The sequence below is a fragment of the Micrasema longulum genome, unplaced genomic scaffold, assembly GCF_059751315.1.
Source record: "Micrasema longulum isolate JH-2025_06_02 unplaced genomic scaffold, ASM5975131v1 h1tg000511l, whole genome shotgun sequence".
Classification (NCBI taxonomy): domain Eukaryota; kingdom Metazoa; phylum Arthropoda; class Insecta; order Trichoptera; family Brachycentridae; genus Micrasema; species Micrasema longulum.
Window position 1 is genome coordinate 1,004,684 of NW_028277708.1, and position 19,032 is coordinate 1,023,715.

The 19,032-nt window shown below is 33.8% G+C and overlaps 1 protein-coding gene across 7 annotated transcripts in view; it reads left to right on the top strand.

The window, feature by feature from the left end:
• Positions 1-19,032, top strand: part of Pka-R1 (protein kinase, cAMP-dependent, regulatory subunit type 1) — a 147,173-nt gene that overhangs the window by 2,578 nt on the left and 125,563 nt on the right. For 2 of the 7 annotated variants that reach the window (XM_088227587.1, XM_088227588.1), the window contains exon 1: positions 11,368-12,025. The exons of 2 other annotated variants lie outside the window; for them this stretch is intronic. In XM_088227587.1, coding sequence (XP_088083713.1) covers positions 11,882-12,025 — 144 coding nt within the window. In that variant the 5' untranslated portion in view covers positions 11,368-11,881. Of the gene's footprint in view, positions 1-10,067; positions 10,098-11,367; positions 12,026-18,228; positions 18,342-19,032 lie in introns of those variants that run through there. 3 more of the 7 variants (XM_088227592.1, XM_088227590.1, XM_088227593.1) reach the window with 3 other exon arrangements.

Genomic DNA, 19,032 nt, shown 5'->3' on the forward strand with positions numbered 1-19,032 from the left:
ACTGACTGAAAAGATATACTATCGATCCCCCCCACCATCAAGTTTTGATGTAAGTATGAAGGTTTATACCGACGGGTCTAGAACCCCTGATACGTTTATCTACGCATTAAAAGTGTCAAACATTTTGTTCAATCAAGCAATTTTTCCTTTAATTACGCTTTATTTAAATTTTCGATCGTTTTGATGCTGGCACTTTTTTCTTAAAAGCCTTTTCAAAGTATGAGAGAGAATTAAGGAAATTTTTATGTCGAATTAAATGCCGACATAACTGTCAGTTTAATAAAACGAACGCCTAGATGCAAATAATAATGTCGCTAGGTTCTGTCCTATTAACATATAAGAGTACCTAGGCGTTAGAAATGTACCACTGTAAAAAAATAAATTTTATTTTATTTTTTCTATCTGTTTTACTATCAATCTGAGAGAACGTATCAAGAGCCCACCTTGTAATCGCTCAGTACTACCTCGGTAGATAAATGCAGACGATCGTTAAGCATATAGTTTTGGCAATGGTTAAAAGCCACATATGTTCAAGCGAGCTTTTTTCTTGAATTGGGATTTATTGGAGTTTATAATCGCTTTGAAGTAGGCACTTTCTATGACAGAAGCCTATTTAAAATATAAATCAGAACTATTTTAAATGTTAATGAAGTAAGGAACGCGGACTAATGTTTTCATGTCCAGACAGCCTTCATACTATTGAATGTGGCGCCTGATATTCCTAGCCGCACTCCCAGTTCTTTTTGAATGCTGCCATTTTCCGTAACATACACTCACAGGTATTTGAAACTCTCGACTCTTTCGATGAATTGGTTTGACAGAGTCGGGGGATTTTGAGAATCAAGTCATGAAGTGTCACACATTACATGGGTTTTCGCAATATTGATTTTTTAAGCCCATGCATGCGGAGTACCTATTTAGGCCATCTAAAGTAGCCTGAAGACCCCTAACTGAATTGTCAATTATAACCGCATCATCGGCATATTCTGTCGCAGAGTTTTCGGGAGGAGGAGATGGATATTCCTCGATCTAGTGGAATCGACTTCCTTAAGATTAAGTCTATGAGGATTAAAAAAAGGAACGGTGCAAGGATGTAACCACTAAATATATATTAATATATCTGTGGACGCTACCTTGGCGAACTCCGGTGGTGACCTCAAACCAATATGTGACAACATCGTTGATTCTGATTCGGCATTCGCTATTTAAGTAAAGGGCTTTGATAAGTTCTACTAGTTTTATAGACACGCCATATGCTACTAGTATTTTCCAAAAATGTGTCGGAGAACCATCAGGAATGTTGACTGCCTGCGGAACGTTTGATGCAGTCTCTATTGAGATATCGAGGGTAAAAGGAGGAGGGGGGTGATTAAGTACTCTCTGGAAATGACCACGCCATATTTCTTTTACGCGGTCTGTGTCCGATTCGATAACACTATTAGAGTTTTTTACAACTTCTGGGGTGGTCGTGCGTTTACCACAGATCTTACGCGTGATTTGAAAAAGTTTCCGTGTGTCATTTTTTTAAGGAGCTTTTTCCGTAGTTGCAATTAATGAATCTAGATGACGGCGTTTATCTAGTCTTGCAGAACGTTTGACTAAACGATCCTAGTGCCTATAGTCATCTCCCCGGGTGTCCACATGGTTAGGGTCATCTTCACTATTTCTCAGTGCTTTAAGTTTGGCGCGTTCCTCTATTTTCTCCCATGTACTATCTGAAATCCAAACGGCTCTTCTCCCTTGTCTCGGGCCAAGAATATCGTTCGCGGAAGAAACAAGTGCTGATTTGAGATTTTCCTACTCTACTTCAATAAGGTCTGTAGTGGGGGGTTGGTCGTCAAACAGCTGAATGCGTTGACTGACCATATCCTCGAATCTCTGTCTCGTATCATCAGATTTAAGTTATTCCACGTCGACTGTTTTTCGCCGAGGTTTTGGAAGACGTTTTAGTTGCAGCCAGATCTTAGCAACGACTAACTCGTGGTCACTATAAATGTCGGCTCCTCTGTAGGTCCTGACATCCAAAAGTTCTTTTCGGTTAGTGCGGCCATAAATAATGTGATCTAGCTGCGCATTCGTTCTTCCGTCGGGTGACGTCAAAGTTTATTTATGGATAGATTTATGGATTAATAGGGTTCCACCAATGACAAGATCGCTGACGGTGGCACACTCTATCAGTCTTCTACCATTGTCATTGACTTGCCCGAGGCCATGCCTTCCCATCACCAATGGGCCAAGTGATGGGTCTATTCCGACTCTTGCGTTCAAGTAGCCCATTACTATCACGCGGTTTCCTCGTGGTAGAGATGCGATAACCCCGTGAAGAGAGTCATAGAAGGCATCCTTTACTAGGGCATCTGCAGTTTCTGTGGGCGCATAACACTGAATGATAGTGATCGAACTGTCAGCGGTTCTGAGGGTGGCGCGTATAAGGCGCTCAGAGATGGGCTCCCATTTGATAAGGCATTTAGCCGCTCTCCCTGAAAGCAAAATTGCCACACCTTGGCGGTGATACTGCTGTTGACCAGAATGTATACAAGTGTGATTTTCCAATAATCTCTTTTTTATTATTTTTTTTATTAAATCATACAATTTTTTTTTTGTACTCCGAGGAGTTACAAGAAATTCATTTTGGGACATAATAATATTTAAATAAAGGTATAATATAGTAACAAGTAATAATATGTACATAAAACTGAAATAAGATAGCAAGCAAGTATATAATACAAAGAAATTAATACAATTTATAATAAAAGTTAGCAAGCAAGTATATAATACAAAGAAATTAATACTATTCATAATAAAAGTTAATATTAAACATTTGCATATAGTAAGAAAGAAATATCCGAGGAAAAAGAAGAACTTAAAACTAAATTTCACCTTCCACGTATCTCCTCAAGTAGTAGTTTTTAAAATTAATATAGTCATTTTTTGGCATTCTAAAGGACTCCGGTAGCCTGTTGTACTCACTACAAGCAAGGTACAGCAGAGACCTTAGACCATACCTTGTCGTGCGTGATCCAGGTACGTGAATATTTTTACTCTGTCGCGTATTATACTGGTGGACGTCACGATTGAAAGTATAGCCAATATTAGTGAAAGAGTCTTTATTTACACCTTGAAGCACCGTTTTTGCGATCTCATAATACGGTATGACCAAAAATGGGAGAATGTCAGTAAGTTTGTAAATGTTTTTGACATGCGTTTCCATTGGTATACCGTATATGTTTCTTATAGCTCTATTTTGTATTACTTGTATTTCTGATACACAGTTTTTTGTGGCAAATCCCCAGATGCACGACAAGTATGTAGGATAATGTCGCTGAGGGTTTGGTTGGAGTTCCTACCCCAGTTAGAGATTGACAGAGAAGACACGAGATTGCTGTTTGATGTTTATTTATTACATGGCGAATAAATAATGAATTATGTCAGACGAGTGTTACGTCGATGATGGGTTGAGAAGTAACTTGAACTACATGCTGGAACTGTGTGATGTCGTCGAGCTGGTCTGACGTGAACTGAACTGACTGACTGACTGACTTTGTTGGGCAGGCTAAACGAGCTGACTGATGTTGGCTGCGTCCTGTGGTCTCTTTATAGACGATGTTCCTTTGTAGTTCATTTCTTCATGGTAGGAACTGTGTGAATGTACTGTAGAACGATGCCCTCCGATTTCATGTGAAATACTCAGAGTTGCATTTTACGGATGTATAGGATTTAATTGAAAATGATGAAATTGCATCGTCGGTCATTAGTCTCTTTTAGGTGAACTAATTTAACACGTGTGTGTCATTGACTATGGACTATGGACCCTACAAGTATGCCAAATGAGAGTGTATCATTGAAAAGTACACTGCACAGCGTAGTGAGATCGGAAGAACTCCCCTAAACCTATGCATTATACCAGTGATTGAAGAGATTTTAGATTTGACATAATCTGAATCCACGAGAGCTGTGAATCTATCGGTCTTTTTCAACGCGCCTCGCTCATACCAAGAATATCTAATTTATATTTGTCCATGATACGAGTTGCGTGTATATCTTTTCCAAGGACCTGCATTGTGCGCACGTTGTATGTACCGATGCGCAGGGAAGAGTTATTGGATAGGAGTGCTTTTTTTAAATTCATTATCCTTTTTACGTTGCCGGGTCGGGTATAAGGGATGCCGGTGTCCGAGGTATTTTGTGGGGGCTTAGTAATCAATAGATTTTAGGAAGGTAAAGTGATTAGCCCTACGCTCCTGAGGCCTGAGGTCTACGGGAAATTGCTTTGTAACCCCCGAGGTCGGCTCAACCTACCCTCTTAGGCGCGGGCCACCTTTCGATCTCCTTTCGTCTGATTTCCCAACACCAACCTGTCTGGCATGGGGACCCCTTTTGATAGGTACTACCGCCAGCATAACTCGGTGAATCATTGAAATACTCGAGCCTCCTCACCACAAAAAGGTAGAGATCCAGAGGAGGAAACAGATTTTACGGAGAAAAGACGGATTTAAAAATATAATATTATTAATTAAGGTTTTTTGTGTTTCTAGATTTTCTAAGCCATTCATTATTTCACATTGGATAAATACCACTTCTATTTAAAATGTCTGTTTTTGATTTCGAATAATCATTTTTTTCCCACATTATTATTTGTATAATATCCAGGTTGAATATGTAAAGGCAAGGTTTAGTCTTTTTGTTAGTTAGTGGACCAGTATATAAAAAAATTCGCCAATATTGATTAACTCTACCATTATTACGCGCTGAGAATATATCTAACATTATAATTGATGTTAGTAAATATTAGTATATAACCGCTTACCTACTTTTATGTCTACCGGTGTTGGACATGGTGGTGTTCGCATCCCCTTGAACTCTCCATGTAATTTATGTATTTTTTCGTAAATACTGTGTATACTACGGTGATAAAGGTAAAAGTGTAATTGCATGTGTGTGTAGTGAGTGTCCTGACGAAGAGACTGGTACGTCTCGAAGCCGGTAGACATAATAAGTAGGTAAGTGGTTGTATACTAATATTTTCATACATTAATTAAAATGTTTGGCCACAATGTTAATGCCGATTCAATCAATAATGTTCCACTAGAACTAACTCATACTATTTGTACCGCTCAATGAATGATAGAAATGAGTCTACTTGTATTACTGAGACCACTTTGTACTATTTGTTACACTAAAATATAAATTCGCATGCTTATTTTATTAAAATCATTGTAAACAAGACAGGCGCCGTGGCGCAGTTGGTTAGACGGTCAACTGTGAAACAGGCGTCGCGGGTTCGATCCCCGCCAGTTGTAAGGAAAAATCCAAGAAAGATTATTTCTCAATTGGTCTGGGTGTTGTGGTGTAATATTCATAAATTCCTTTCTTATATTTTTTTCCTTCCTGCTGACAAGCCTCTACAATAGAGGCTTTGCGTGTTATTCCTTAAAAAAAAAAAAAACTAGTAAAAACGCCTAGTTTTATCTGCTGTCTTCGGGCGCACAGTATACAAATATGATAAATATTTTTGAAAAACGCAAAACGTACCATAACAGAAAATTTTATTCTGATACTCTCGGAGCGGAAAACGGGACAACGAAACGTCGATTTTGTCTATTTTATTTTGGCATAAAAGGTCCGACATGCGGTTGTCTTTTTCGCACAGTATCGGGGAGGCATCTGCATTGAATCGGGTTGTGGTCCCGTGGCTAGTGTCTCGGACTTACGGCTCAAAGGTCCGTGGTTCGAATCCCACTCTACCCCGACTTGATTCCCGTTTTCTAATAGTGATTTTTTTAACTCGTTGAAAATGGCCTTCAAAACTAATTATTTGGATAAATCATAAAAACGCAAATATTCCTTTTTATTTAAAAAAAAAAAGATTGCGACAAGAAACAAATATTCAAATACCTATTTATCAAAATTCCCTGTCCCGCATATCCTCGCAATTTATGTAATCTGAAACACAAAAATAATCATGTACATGTACATATTTAATTTGAACTAAATACAATAATTGATATTAAACTTTCGATTGTGTTCATTTGATCTATACGCGAGTAAATACTAAAATCTAGCATTGCCAGGTTTAGCCCGTAAATCATAAAATGAACATGAATGAACATGAATGAACATGAAATGAAAATGAATTAATCGAAAGGCAAGATGTTTGAAAGTAAACGAAACTAGGATTGTATGTCAAATCCCACGATGAAATGCCGTGATGGTAATAAAGAACCTGCTTAGTCATATTTCTTTTATAATTATGCCTAGTTCTAATTCCTGTTTTAATTACTAATTTAATTAATGCGAGGATCTGTTTCGTTTTCTTTATAATCCTTAATTTCTGCAGCACATGTCAATTGTGAGTTGTGAGTGGTTTACTGTTATCTCGTTAACACTGTGTGATATCTACTGATACTGTTACCTGTCACCTGGTACGTATGCCATCTGCTATCGCGCTAATCAATGACATATCCAATACGTTGTGTTATGATTCATATCATTAAATTAGTTAGTTAGATACAGCCCCGAATACTAATGTCCATTATTAGTTACTAATGCCGATAATTCGATTATTTTCACAATCGAGCGATTCGTTATTTAATCGTCGAAAATATGCGACTATGAAACTTGTTGTGAAATTCCCATTAAATAATCTGTCACGAAAAACATATTTTAAGTTTAAATAATGTACCCTTCTAGAAATTAATCCTGAAATGATCGAATGGTTCTGAAAAATATTCCGGAAAAATCTAGGTTCGTCAACAAGGATTTTTTTGTTGTGGCGTAGAGGGTTGGACGGCCTACGGTGAAACTGGCGGGTTCGATTCCTGCCAGTTGCAAGAAAAGATAAAGAAATATTTTGTCTCAATCGGTGTGCGGTATTGTGGTGCATTTTCCTTAACTTCCTTCCATGTTCTCTATCCCATCTCCTGTCAAGTCTCTAAAATAGAGGCTTAGCGGGCTATTGATAAATAATTTATTCCTGCATAAAAAATGTCTGCCCTAAAACAGGTTTCGCCTAGTTAGACAAACAGTGTTGCAGAGAAATCTATTTCATTGATATACCTAATAACATAAAATGGGAAAAAATTAATTCAGAAAAACTTTTTTCATATTTGCTATTATTGTGCTTCCTGGTTTCAATTGGTCGTCCTGACAAAACTAAAACGAACGCAAACATTTATGACCTCCCAAAATAGGTATTTTGGTCTCTTGAACTCTTAACTCTTTTGCGTTTAGCGAAATGTTACTCTCGTGACATTCGGTTTCCATCAATCGTTAAATGGTTTATTTTTATTCTAGTAAAATGCGCATCCTTAGACCCGCACATCACTGACAATAATATATTTGTCTTACTAACTAATGTTACCTATGTTTTCACCTAATGACATGCTGATACGGGTATATCCACGTTTGGTTAGGTGTTTAGCAAGATGGTGATTTAATTGATTTATTCAAATATAGTTCTTACTTTTAGTACGTGGATATTCGAATATTAAGTATGATTTAAGATTAAGTACTAAGCACTTGAATGGATGCATACGCTAACGTAATTTAATTTTATTACAATTAAAACTTTCGTTTATCTTTTAATTATTTTTAAGGTTTGAAAGAGATATATCACTAATATACGGGGTGTTCTTTAAACCCTGTCACATCCAAAACCACGATGATCAGTATGGGCAAGAAGACATATTAGCATATTTAAAAAAATATTTAGAACAAAGAACTTTTTTTAAAATAAAATATTTAAAAAAACAAATTGTTCCTTACTTCTGCAGTGGAGAAGTGAGGGGAGCGCGGCGCAGTATTAGACTCCCCCCTTCTCCCTTCTCGTTTCACCCCTGCAGAAGTAAGCAACCATTTGCTTTTTTGATATTTTATTTTTTTAAATTTTATTCGTTCAAAAAAATATTTTAATGTGCCAATATGTCTTCTTGCTCATACTGATCATCGTGGTTTCGGATGTGACAGGGTTTAATGAACACCTGTATAATGTCAAAAAAAACATTTATTCGGCATACCACTGTACATTGAACATCAATCAAGGAAACATTTTCAGTAAAATAATATCCAATTAGGGTTAACAAATATTTTTCAATATTTATTTCGCTTTGGTAACGCACGACATTGTGCGGCATAAAGTTTTGTGCACAGATACATAATGTTAAAACTCTGTTCTAATTGTAAGAAAATATAAAAATAACTAGAATTTTAAAAGATTCTTGTTTATTTTAATAGCGATAAACACATTTCGCTATTTATACAAAAAAAATGTTACTCACGTTTCATAGTTTTGGAAACTCGCGTTACATTATTTAACATGTTATATTTTTTAACAAAATGCGTTACGATGCTACGGAATAGTAACATAGGTAAATAATTTTATAGTCATTTTACAATAATATTTACGAGAACGATTCACTCATCTGAGCCTTTACTTCATGATGGAACATCATCTTCGGAATCTTACGACGAGGAACCATAAGCTTAATACTCTGTTTTTTTTATATTCCTGATTGTTTTTTTTTTGCACCACAACACGCCGGGAGGCCCAATATGGAAATATCAGTACACTACGAATACCGATAAAAATATATGAAATGGATTTAGAATAATTAATTGTATTTTAAAAATCAATATGGATATTTTGGAGAAATGTAAAAAAGAAATTTAATAAAATTACGTCGCTAGAAAAACGCGACATGTTTAGCCTTGGTAGATGTGACGTCAAGATTCGTGACAATATTCTAAACAAATTTGAATGGTCAGGAACAAACAAACATGAATCGTGTAGTATTAGGGGCGTGGCCAATGGAATGACCGTTTTTGCGTAATTCAAAATTACATATTAAAAAAAAAAAAAAATCTAATAATTAGCAAAAAAAATTTTTTTACTGGACAGTATTTCATAGACTTTATTATTTTTAAAATATAAACAAAAAAGTAATATTTCCATATTCCAGTGGTGAATTATAGCACAGAACACCAAGGCTTGAGAAAAATCACATTTTAATTTTTGTTTTCTCACCGGAAATCGAACCCGGAACCTTCCGTGCGTGATAAGCGCCTTGATTACTAAACCACGAAGGCCGTTGATGTGCTGGCAGAAATATATTTTTTTTACAAGTTTTCTTTGTCTCTTGGCGATTTTTTAATGAAAAAAGTTTTATTTTTTAATGAAAAAAAAATATTTTTTCAAACTCGTGTCGCTTTTTCATGGAAACACCCTACATAATGCACATTATGTATTTTACATATCTAAATTATGATTTTTAGTACTTTGTATTAAGTATTTTGTCCGTCTTGTGATGTAGAGATTAGCACATTTGACTTCCGTGCCGGAGACCTAGGGTTCAATACCTGATAAGGTTGACACGAAATGTTAATTTCAAAATTGATTTTTTTTACTAAAATATTTCATCGTCACCTTAATCGTACGAGTTTTTTTTGTCTTTTTTTTTGTTTAAATAATGGATACATCAATGTTATTTGTGACAATAATATAATGTCATACTCTAAGAAAGAGCAAGGGTCTAGTTTTTCAGATAATACTGTTATAAGGGTTATTCCCTCTGAATAAAAATGTGCTACAGCTGTAGAGACGCCATATCGCTCTGTTGCATAGAACAAAAGCGTTCCAAATTTTGGTTTGGTTTTTAGTTTACCAACAAACGTGCAACGGACGGTTTCGGTTTGCCCTTGCGATTCTCGACACGGGTACCTTCGGCCTGTTATATTGCTGTAATCTGTAGCTAACTTTTTAGTTAATAATCACAGATTGGTTTTCTCCATATAGGCGACCTTAGCCAGTGGCATGTTTTTACCCTAAGAATAAACCTGTATAATTTTTGCTGCGAATTTAAATATGAACGTAAACTGATATTCTCGCCATATTGCTCATGTGTTTTAATGTATAATTTATGGTTATTTAGTGCTAAACGTGACATATTCGTAAGTGGTTGTGTGACGAACATTTAAATTTATCCATAAAGTAAGAGTGTATAGTGAAAAATATAATATTACGAGTATTATGAAACTTATACATAGTACATACATCACCTTGTCCAAATTTAGTGCAGATTCCTGGAATGAAAATACTTAGTGTATGTATTTAAAATATTAAAATTAATTATGAATGTTTTTAGTAGTTATAATTACTGTCTGGAAACATTTGGACAAATTACTATTGACGGATAAGAAATCTATTTTAATAGAGATGGAAAACATATAGCTTTTTATATGGTTTATTTATTATTTATCACCAAAGTAATGGTATAATTACATAGCCTCTTCTACAAAATTAAAGACATATCAAAAAAGGAAAAATCATGATGTATGAAGCATTTTTTTGTAAACCCACGAACAGGCCATGCCTTTGTGGGATTTTTTTGTTTACTATTTTTCTATTAATATGTATTTCATTGATATGTAGTTATGCTTTATTTTTTTAATATTCTGTTTTATTATTATGTTTATTGTAAAAAAATAAAAATAGTAATAAAAAAATAAAAAAATTGAGTTACATGATCGCCTTCTGGAACCGCTAACACGATAGACATCACAAGGGTAACAAAAAAAGACAACATAATTAAATAATTAAATTAACATACAACTTACCCTAACTACTGCAGGGTGCGACTGAACTATACGAAAAAACCTTAGAGTATATACATATATATATATTCTAAGGAAAAAACACACCGGTTCGACATAAAATACTTGACGAAAATCAAAACGAAAAAAATGTACACAAATTGTACTGGGAAATATACAAGACGATGACATAACTTTAACCAAAAATGCTGACGTACGTGCATTATGCGCGGTTTTTGCAAAATGATGAGTTTTTTTAAATAAAATTTATTTATGTAACATTTACTGAGACACAAATCCCAACTCCATGTAACCAAAGCCCCGTGTTGTTTATTTGGCCTGGGCATGTTTATAGCTCTTAAAATCTTCAATCTGAGCAATAGAAAAAAAGTTAGGAGCGTAAATGTTTTCAGTCCAGCAGTTATTTAGTCTATCAAAGACACATGCGAACATTGCCTTTTATATGTATAAAGATGCTAGCCATAATATAATATGTTCTTTCGTAATAATTTTGTTCATAGTTCTTCAAACCAGTAATGCGACACAACTAATGTATGTATATTGTATATTATTATTATTAGTTTATATAGTAAAAGGTAGTTATAGTATTCAGCGACCGGGGCCTTGGTTTTATTTGTAAACCTTTGTTTGTCCAAGCGACCGATTCTTTGCTTTTGTTATCAAACCTCCTACATCACGTTATGTTATGTTGCTCGCGACCTGTCTTATCGTTTCCCATTCACGAGATCTTCCAACAGTAGCCCCCTACAATCCGATCTTATAACACTTCATTGTAATTTCCAATACCCTCGTAAAGTTTGGCCAGTAGTTTATATTGGTTTGTGGACGATAAGTAAGATAACGCGTCATTCGTCAGTGATAAAAATCATCCTGGAAAATAGTTACCCTGTAGTATGAAATTATCTAATTATGCGATCGGGTGTGCTCGATTACATGATTGTGTGGTGATTCGTGTTTTGTTCTGGAATAAAATATCTATCGTAATGTTTTTCATCTTCTTTCTAACATGAAAAACCCACGCGAATGTGGAATAATTACAAGCCGAGTTTAATAACATTTATTTAACAAAATTAATAAAAAGGATTTTGAATAGAATTCTCGTAAAAATATGTATTAATGTCATGGTCTGTTTGTCATGAAATATAAACATAATTTTTTAATTAGAGTATATTAATTTGTGATGCACTTTTTTCTGATTGTTATTATACTGTAATACACTGCAGCACTTTAGTTAAAATACCAAAATAATAATACAAAAAACTTTTTTGTAAACATGGGTAATTGCTTGGAAAAACGGCAGAATACACGCGTGGAGGATGGATCGACATCGGCAGAAAAATTTGGCGAACACCGTCCTGTGAACAGAGTTACTATTAAGTCAACAGAGAATTTGACTCTAGAAAAACTTCCCCAAAAGGTAACAAAAAAGAACGAACTAAAAAAAGTTTAATATTTATTTATTAAATTATTATTATTATTATGGATAACTTATATAGCGCCATTTTCGTAATAAAATACCCCAAGGGCGCTTTACATAGTGATTATATTGTTAAATTAATTTAATTGAAGCTTTTAAATTTGTAATTTAATTAAAACAATTTATTTTGTTGTCACATGCTACGGATTTATTCAAATGATTTAGAGAACAAGTGGGTTTTAAGTTTTTTCCGAAACATCACTTCACTTTCACAGCCTCGCACCTCTGCTGGGAGAGCATTCCATGCCATAGGGCCTGCGACCGCAAATGCGCGTTCACTAAATTTAGTGCGCTGTTTGCGTAGAGGTATAATAACTTTTCCTCTCGCCGTAGACGTAGCTGATCTAAGCGTGAGACGCCTGTCAGCTAGTTCATCTAGAATGCATAGTTCCCTTAGATATTCCGGAGCAGAGTTGTGCAGTGACTTATACATAAGCCAAGAGAGTTTGTATTCGACCCTCTGTGGAAAACGTAACCAGTGTAGTTCCCGAAGTAGTGGAGTGATATGACTGAACTTAGAGATTCCGAAAATAAGTCTCGCTGCGGCATTCAATACAGATTGTAGGCGAGTCATTTATCAAATTTATTATTTATCAAATATACGGCCTAAGCTAATTACAACAGTTACATGTAGAAACATATTAACAAACAAAACTGAACAAAAATAATATAAAACTATGTAGCAAAGACAAACAAGGGCAAAAAAATAATTGTATACAATATATTAATAAACACGATAAACATATAAGACTTCGAGCTAAACCACGCCAATCCATCTTTATCCCACACTGTTTTAATTTTTCGTTTTTATTTCATAATTTATTATTAATAAAACGGGATGCAAAAAAATATAGTTCTCCTACGATGTATTTAAATTTGATTTTAATTGTCATTTTTATTTATTTTAGAAATAATAAAAGTTTTCAGTAAATATTTATTTTTTAAGTTTTTGAGATGGCGTAAATAAGTAACTTGTTGATTATATTATAATGTATCCCCGTTTAAAGGCTAATTTTTTTACATTGTAAATTTTATATCATAATTCTTATCGTGCTTTATAGACGTTTTTACTTTTCGATATTTTGAGTTTGTCCAAATGTTTGTAGGCAAGACCGGATTACCCACCCTAGGGATTCATTAAGGTTGACACCTTAAATCAGATATGCCTAGACTTGCATATTTCCTTCTCTAAAATGTTCTCCATCTTTGTTATAATGTGTTCAGTTGTTACTTATTGAAATGTCAGTTTCATATTATTTTGGTTTCCTCACAATTTTGTGAAACCTATAAAATGTTCAATTAATAATGTTAGGTACAGTTAAGATCAAATGACTATTTTATAACCTGGCGTCTGTTTAAAACACATAAAAATTAACACCCATCATTTATATCCTGTACCCTTCGAATGTAAAATGTCAGTGTTTTATTATTGACTGATTTTATTCCGTTTTCCGTGAATGCGTGTTTTAAGCTTTGGAATGAAGCTTATAGTTTTGATTCGTTCGTTTAAACACTAAATTAGTTATTCATATCAAATATTGTTTGAATATAATCCACCTTTGATTGTTTGTTCGCTCTTTCATATAGACATTTCCGTTTTAGATTCACGTGTATCCGATAAACCGATAATTAAATAACTATTATAAACACATTGCTTTGTATCAGGTATAAAGGTCAGGAGCTGTTAGCAATCTTTAGAAAACTATGATTATACATCAAAGCTTTTAACGATCTGATTTGCATAAATATGCAAATAGCTGTAAAAATATTATTTTATTTTTTTACGAAGAATATAAAACAATACTTTTCTTTTTGATAAAAAAATGTGTTATAATATTTACTTAATGATTAATTGGTTATGTCACTCGTCTTATACAAATAAGTCATAAACCGTAGAACATAAAAAACATGAAATGTACTACTGAAAGATCCTGAAAACTGCTTAAGGGTATGTCATTTTATTTTACGCTTATTTATTCAATTGATATATTATGCAAGGACAGAACTTTCTTAACCTATTTTCTCCATCTTTCGTTTTACATTTTGTTATTATAATACAAAATCTTTCTAGGCATGTCCCAACTCTATTATATTGAGACATTCACAATGCTCAAAGTAAATTATTATTGAAAATGGGTTTCAGTAGAGTAATTTATTTTATTTATATTAATTGATAGATTCGTGGGAAAAATGAAATAAAAATGACCCAAAATAGTATGAATTTCTTTATTCAGGTAACTGAAATATAAAAGTTACCTTAGTTATTCAAGATATGAAAACAAATCAAATTATAGGATAATTAATTATTTCGTGATGTTTCGAAGCTAATGTATTTTTTGTAATATTCTCATAGGGATGATACGAATGATAGAAGTTTGTTTCTTGCACGAAGTAAATAGAAAAGTGTGATCTTATGTATTGTATTTACCCGCTGGGAAATCACTCGCGGTGCTTTCTTCTCACTCGCTGCGTGCGCGCGTCCCTTTTGGCCGTGACGTCATTGCCACTAGTTTCGGGGAGGGGGCGGGGGTGGTTTAGGGAGACAAGGTACCAAAACACACTTCTCTGGGTTCTTACAAAGCTTTTCACCCGAATTCAACACCACCGATGTAAGAGAAACAAATCGATATTGAGCTTCTGATAATATATATTTTTGTTTTTAATGGGTTTATTTTAACAAAACATATAATATATTGAATCAGTTCAAATCTTTGTAAACGTGTACTGGGTTTTCGACCCTGCTATTATTTTGTCTAGGTTGGCAGATATCTCAACAGAGACGAAGGAATCTGGGAATATGGGACTTAAATTATTATTTACTTTACATAGTTTGTAAGGATGTTTAATTTGTTGAAATTCACGTCTATATAAAGGTTACTTTACTTAAAAACATCTTACTGAATGTCCATTAGAGTGAATCGATCTTGTATGGAGAAAAAAAACTGAAATTATTAAAATGGCCCCATGCAAAAATGATGTTCCAAAGTATGTAGAATAAGGGAAAAATCAAATAAAAAATATTTTGTAAGGGTAAGATTTGCCGCGAGTTGTGTGAATTTCAGATATGTTTTGAAAAACTCCACGTTTTGGTGAGACGATTTTGGATACTAAATCACTGTTTTTCTGCAATTTAAATACGCATAAATTATTATCATTAATTAAAAATTATATTTAGACGTCTTTAACAACAAACCCCTTCCTTGCGCCCTCTCAAATCAGTTCGTAAAATTGCATCAAACTGAGCGAGCGGCTGTTAGAATAGCACGCGTGACCGCTGTTCCCGTTAAAAAATAATATTTTAGTGTGTAAGTCTACGTACTTGGAACTAGTTTTGCACTATAGTGAATTAACAAAATACATGATATTTCCTATTTTAGGATCTGGTTGTGATATGCTACCTAATCTTATTTCTACTCGTGAAAATGTATTCTGGTACGTTTGGCATATAAACCGACATAATACATAAGGAAGACATTTCTACACCGTGTAAAGACATTGTTAAGAAGTTAGAAGATATCTAAAAACGAGCATCAATCCCAATAATTAAGCACAATATCATTTAAACAAAAATACGAGCAAATAGAAGCAGCGTGTGAGCGAGAGTACTAACTTTCCAATACAGTCAAATATTGTTGAAAGTCCATCCCAAATTCTCAAAGACCTCACACTTGAAGTGACCAAATTTTTAGCCATAGCTAGAACATTAGATCAGTATGGCGTTTCTGATCAAGCAGGGGCACCTATCGTGTCAGCTGCACTTCAACATGTTGGGCTCATATCACGAAGCAACGATATTGATTGAATTTGAAATTCGGCGTGAGACAACAAAACTCACTTTATCATCTCAGCCAATTGTTGCGAATTCTGAACCGATTAATTTAAATTTTAACGGACGTAAAGGCAAGGCCATATTTTTTTTTAAAGCGAAAGGAAAATTAAAACGAAAAACACATAAGTTTTGTAAAAGAATTTGAGTCCAAATATATTGGTCACGTATCTGTAAATGTCGGAAGAGTTAGAAAATTTGGAAAACACCTAATAAGGTTTGATATTGATCTTATAAAGCTGATTGCGATTGAATTCGATGGAACGTGGTTTGTGTGCTAGTTACATGCTAATAAGTTTCTTGTTATCTTTTTGCAAATTTAGATGGAACTATAATTGGGCCCAGAAGCTTCAAGCGAGAAATAGGATAATTGTTGGATGGCGAGAAGCTGTCTATAGTTTTATTCACCTCATTAGAACGCAAGCTACCTGAAATCACCAATAAAAAAGACTTAAGCACTGATCAGCTATACTTATTGGACATTGTAAAGCTATCAACTTTGGACATTGCGATTAAAGTCAGCCAAAGAGAACCCCTGGACAAATTTAGCTCTCGAGGTGGCCTTCAACCGCAAACAGGATTCATAAGCTGTATGCATCTCAGAATAATCCATCCAAAACCGTGACATTAACGACATTTATTATTTAAGTTCATAGACCCATGTGGTTCAAGATAAAAATAAAGCCATCAAACATTTAGGGTGCGCAGCATTTGTATAAGTCAATCGCTTTATCTCGTTATTTGTCCAGTGAAATGAAATGACTAATTATTATGACGCAGTTTAAAAAAATACATCGTATCCTAAGAATGGTCTTTTATCAATGTCAGCTGACGAAAGCTGGTTTTCAGGAGAATTCCGAGAGCCTGCAAAATAAAACGGATTGCAATTGCAACAAGTATCCGAATATTCTAATTACCAGAATGTGATATTTGTGCAACAGATTATGTGGATTTAATTAAGTGCGATAATCTGACAGAGCCTCGAATGACTGAACAATTTACATATAAGATGATTTCAGAAGCAAAAGAAGACACATCAATTATTCAGGATGCCATACTACCTTCCATCAAGGGGTTTTCCTGTCTCAGTCAAGCCTTACGAATTGTAGAAATAATTGAGGAAGTGTCAGTTTATGTCTGCAGAAACTAAAAAAGAAACGGGTGTGCACAAAAACTGCAAAAATCAAGAAAATGAATGCCAGTGTTCAACATTAGTAATAACCGTAAACTGTAATTTTGGTGTTTTTTTTTAACATTAAAATAATAGTATTCAAAAACTGCTAAAATACCTAAACTTCAACAGTCTCACGGCAAATATTATTGTAAAAATATTTTTTTCTGTTTATTTTTCCATTAATTTATACGCTATAGAACATCATTTCTGCATAGTGCCGTTTTGAATAATAAAAAAAAAGAAATCGAACCACCTTAATGTCCACGTGTAAGGCAAATAATTTTTAATTTAAGTAAGCTTCGGCACAACTAACAATTTCAATAAATCTGCTGATTTAGTTTTCTATTATAGTTTTGTACGAATATTGGAATAAATAAAAATAAAATTATTTTGTTCTTTATTTTAAGTTTATTTTTTTTATAAAACTTTAAAATAGTAAATGTTTAGAGTTTCTATGAATATACATGAAAAAAAAATCATCGATAGAACAAATTGATAACGTTTTTTTTGCAGGCGTTTACTACTTACTACCTATCTACAAATTATGCATTCATAAAACTGTAAATTACGCGAAATGACCATTATTATTATTATTTTATTAAAGCACTTCCGAAATCGTAAGTAGTACGTATTATTTTTTATTAACATTATAAAAAAACTATACTTTTTTTATAAATATTTGGTGTTAGTCTAGTTAACAGAAAATGCATCGTTTTAAGTGAGCGCGGTCAGAACTTCGCTCTAGTTCCTACCCCAATCCAGCTTTTGGAAGGCCAACCATTCAGTAACCCGGGTCGGTCGCACTCGGCAACACGAACGCACCCCTTTTTACCTTTAACTGGGAAATCACCTTCAAATCCACTTGAAATAAGTTCTCAGCCCGTCGCTTGAATCACAATTTCTCTATTATAATATACAAAGCCGCGACAATTGAATTTAGCGAACTTTCATCCCGAATGTTACGTCAACATTAAACGTAGTACGGGCAGGCCGTGGTACTTATACCTACGTTTGACATTGGCATTGAAAATTCGCCGCTCGAGTTGAGGCTTTAGTTGCGACTTTCATTCCCTCCAATTTTCTTTGAAATTTACACTTCGCGAACCAATTATTATTAAAATAATATAATTACATACATTTCAGTTTCATGTTGTCGAGTAACAAGATTCTCAAATTACTTTCGAATTCGGAATTCTGAAAGTTTTGAACTTCGAAGACTTCAAATTTTAAATTTGCTACACATGCTCGTAATGCGGGTAAGTTTTGTTTATAAAATAATAATTGCATAAATAAATATGAACTACTTATATTAGATTTGATAAAATACTAGTTTAAGTAAATTAATTCGTTTTGTAATTTCATAAATGGTATATTCTTTAAAATATGGGATTATTTATATATTTATTATTAAGCAATTTACAAATAATACATATAAAGGCGGGTATATTGCCTTGAGGCAATTTCTCCCTTAGCTTTTCTGTTAAGTTGGCTACATGTCGTTTAGTAATTTTTGCCTTTCCACCGTCGATATGAAGGTAAAATAGAGTTATTTTGTTTAATTGTTAGTTTGTAAAATTAATCAAAAATATTGCTGGTGTGTAAGTTTAGTACGTCAATCTTTATTTACACTTGGTCATAATTCGCAATATCTGTTTGGGTATATTTGAAAATCTGTAATCAATTTGAGTAAAAATTGTTAAGATAATGTTTAATATTTTTTAACTAATTGATTGCAAGTTTCTAAGTATCTTATAATTGTGACTTTTTGTTAGTTTTGTAATTTCATTATGTCAAAAAAATTGTACTTTCTTTGAATGCAAACATAGATTGAATTTAACTAAACTGGATTCCAACAGTATTTTGAGTATGCGCAAATGTTTCTAGACATGCTGGATTTCACCAACATTTGGATATACTCAAAATATTGCCGATTAAACTGATTGGTAT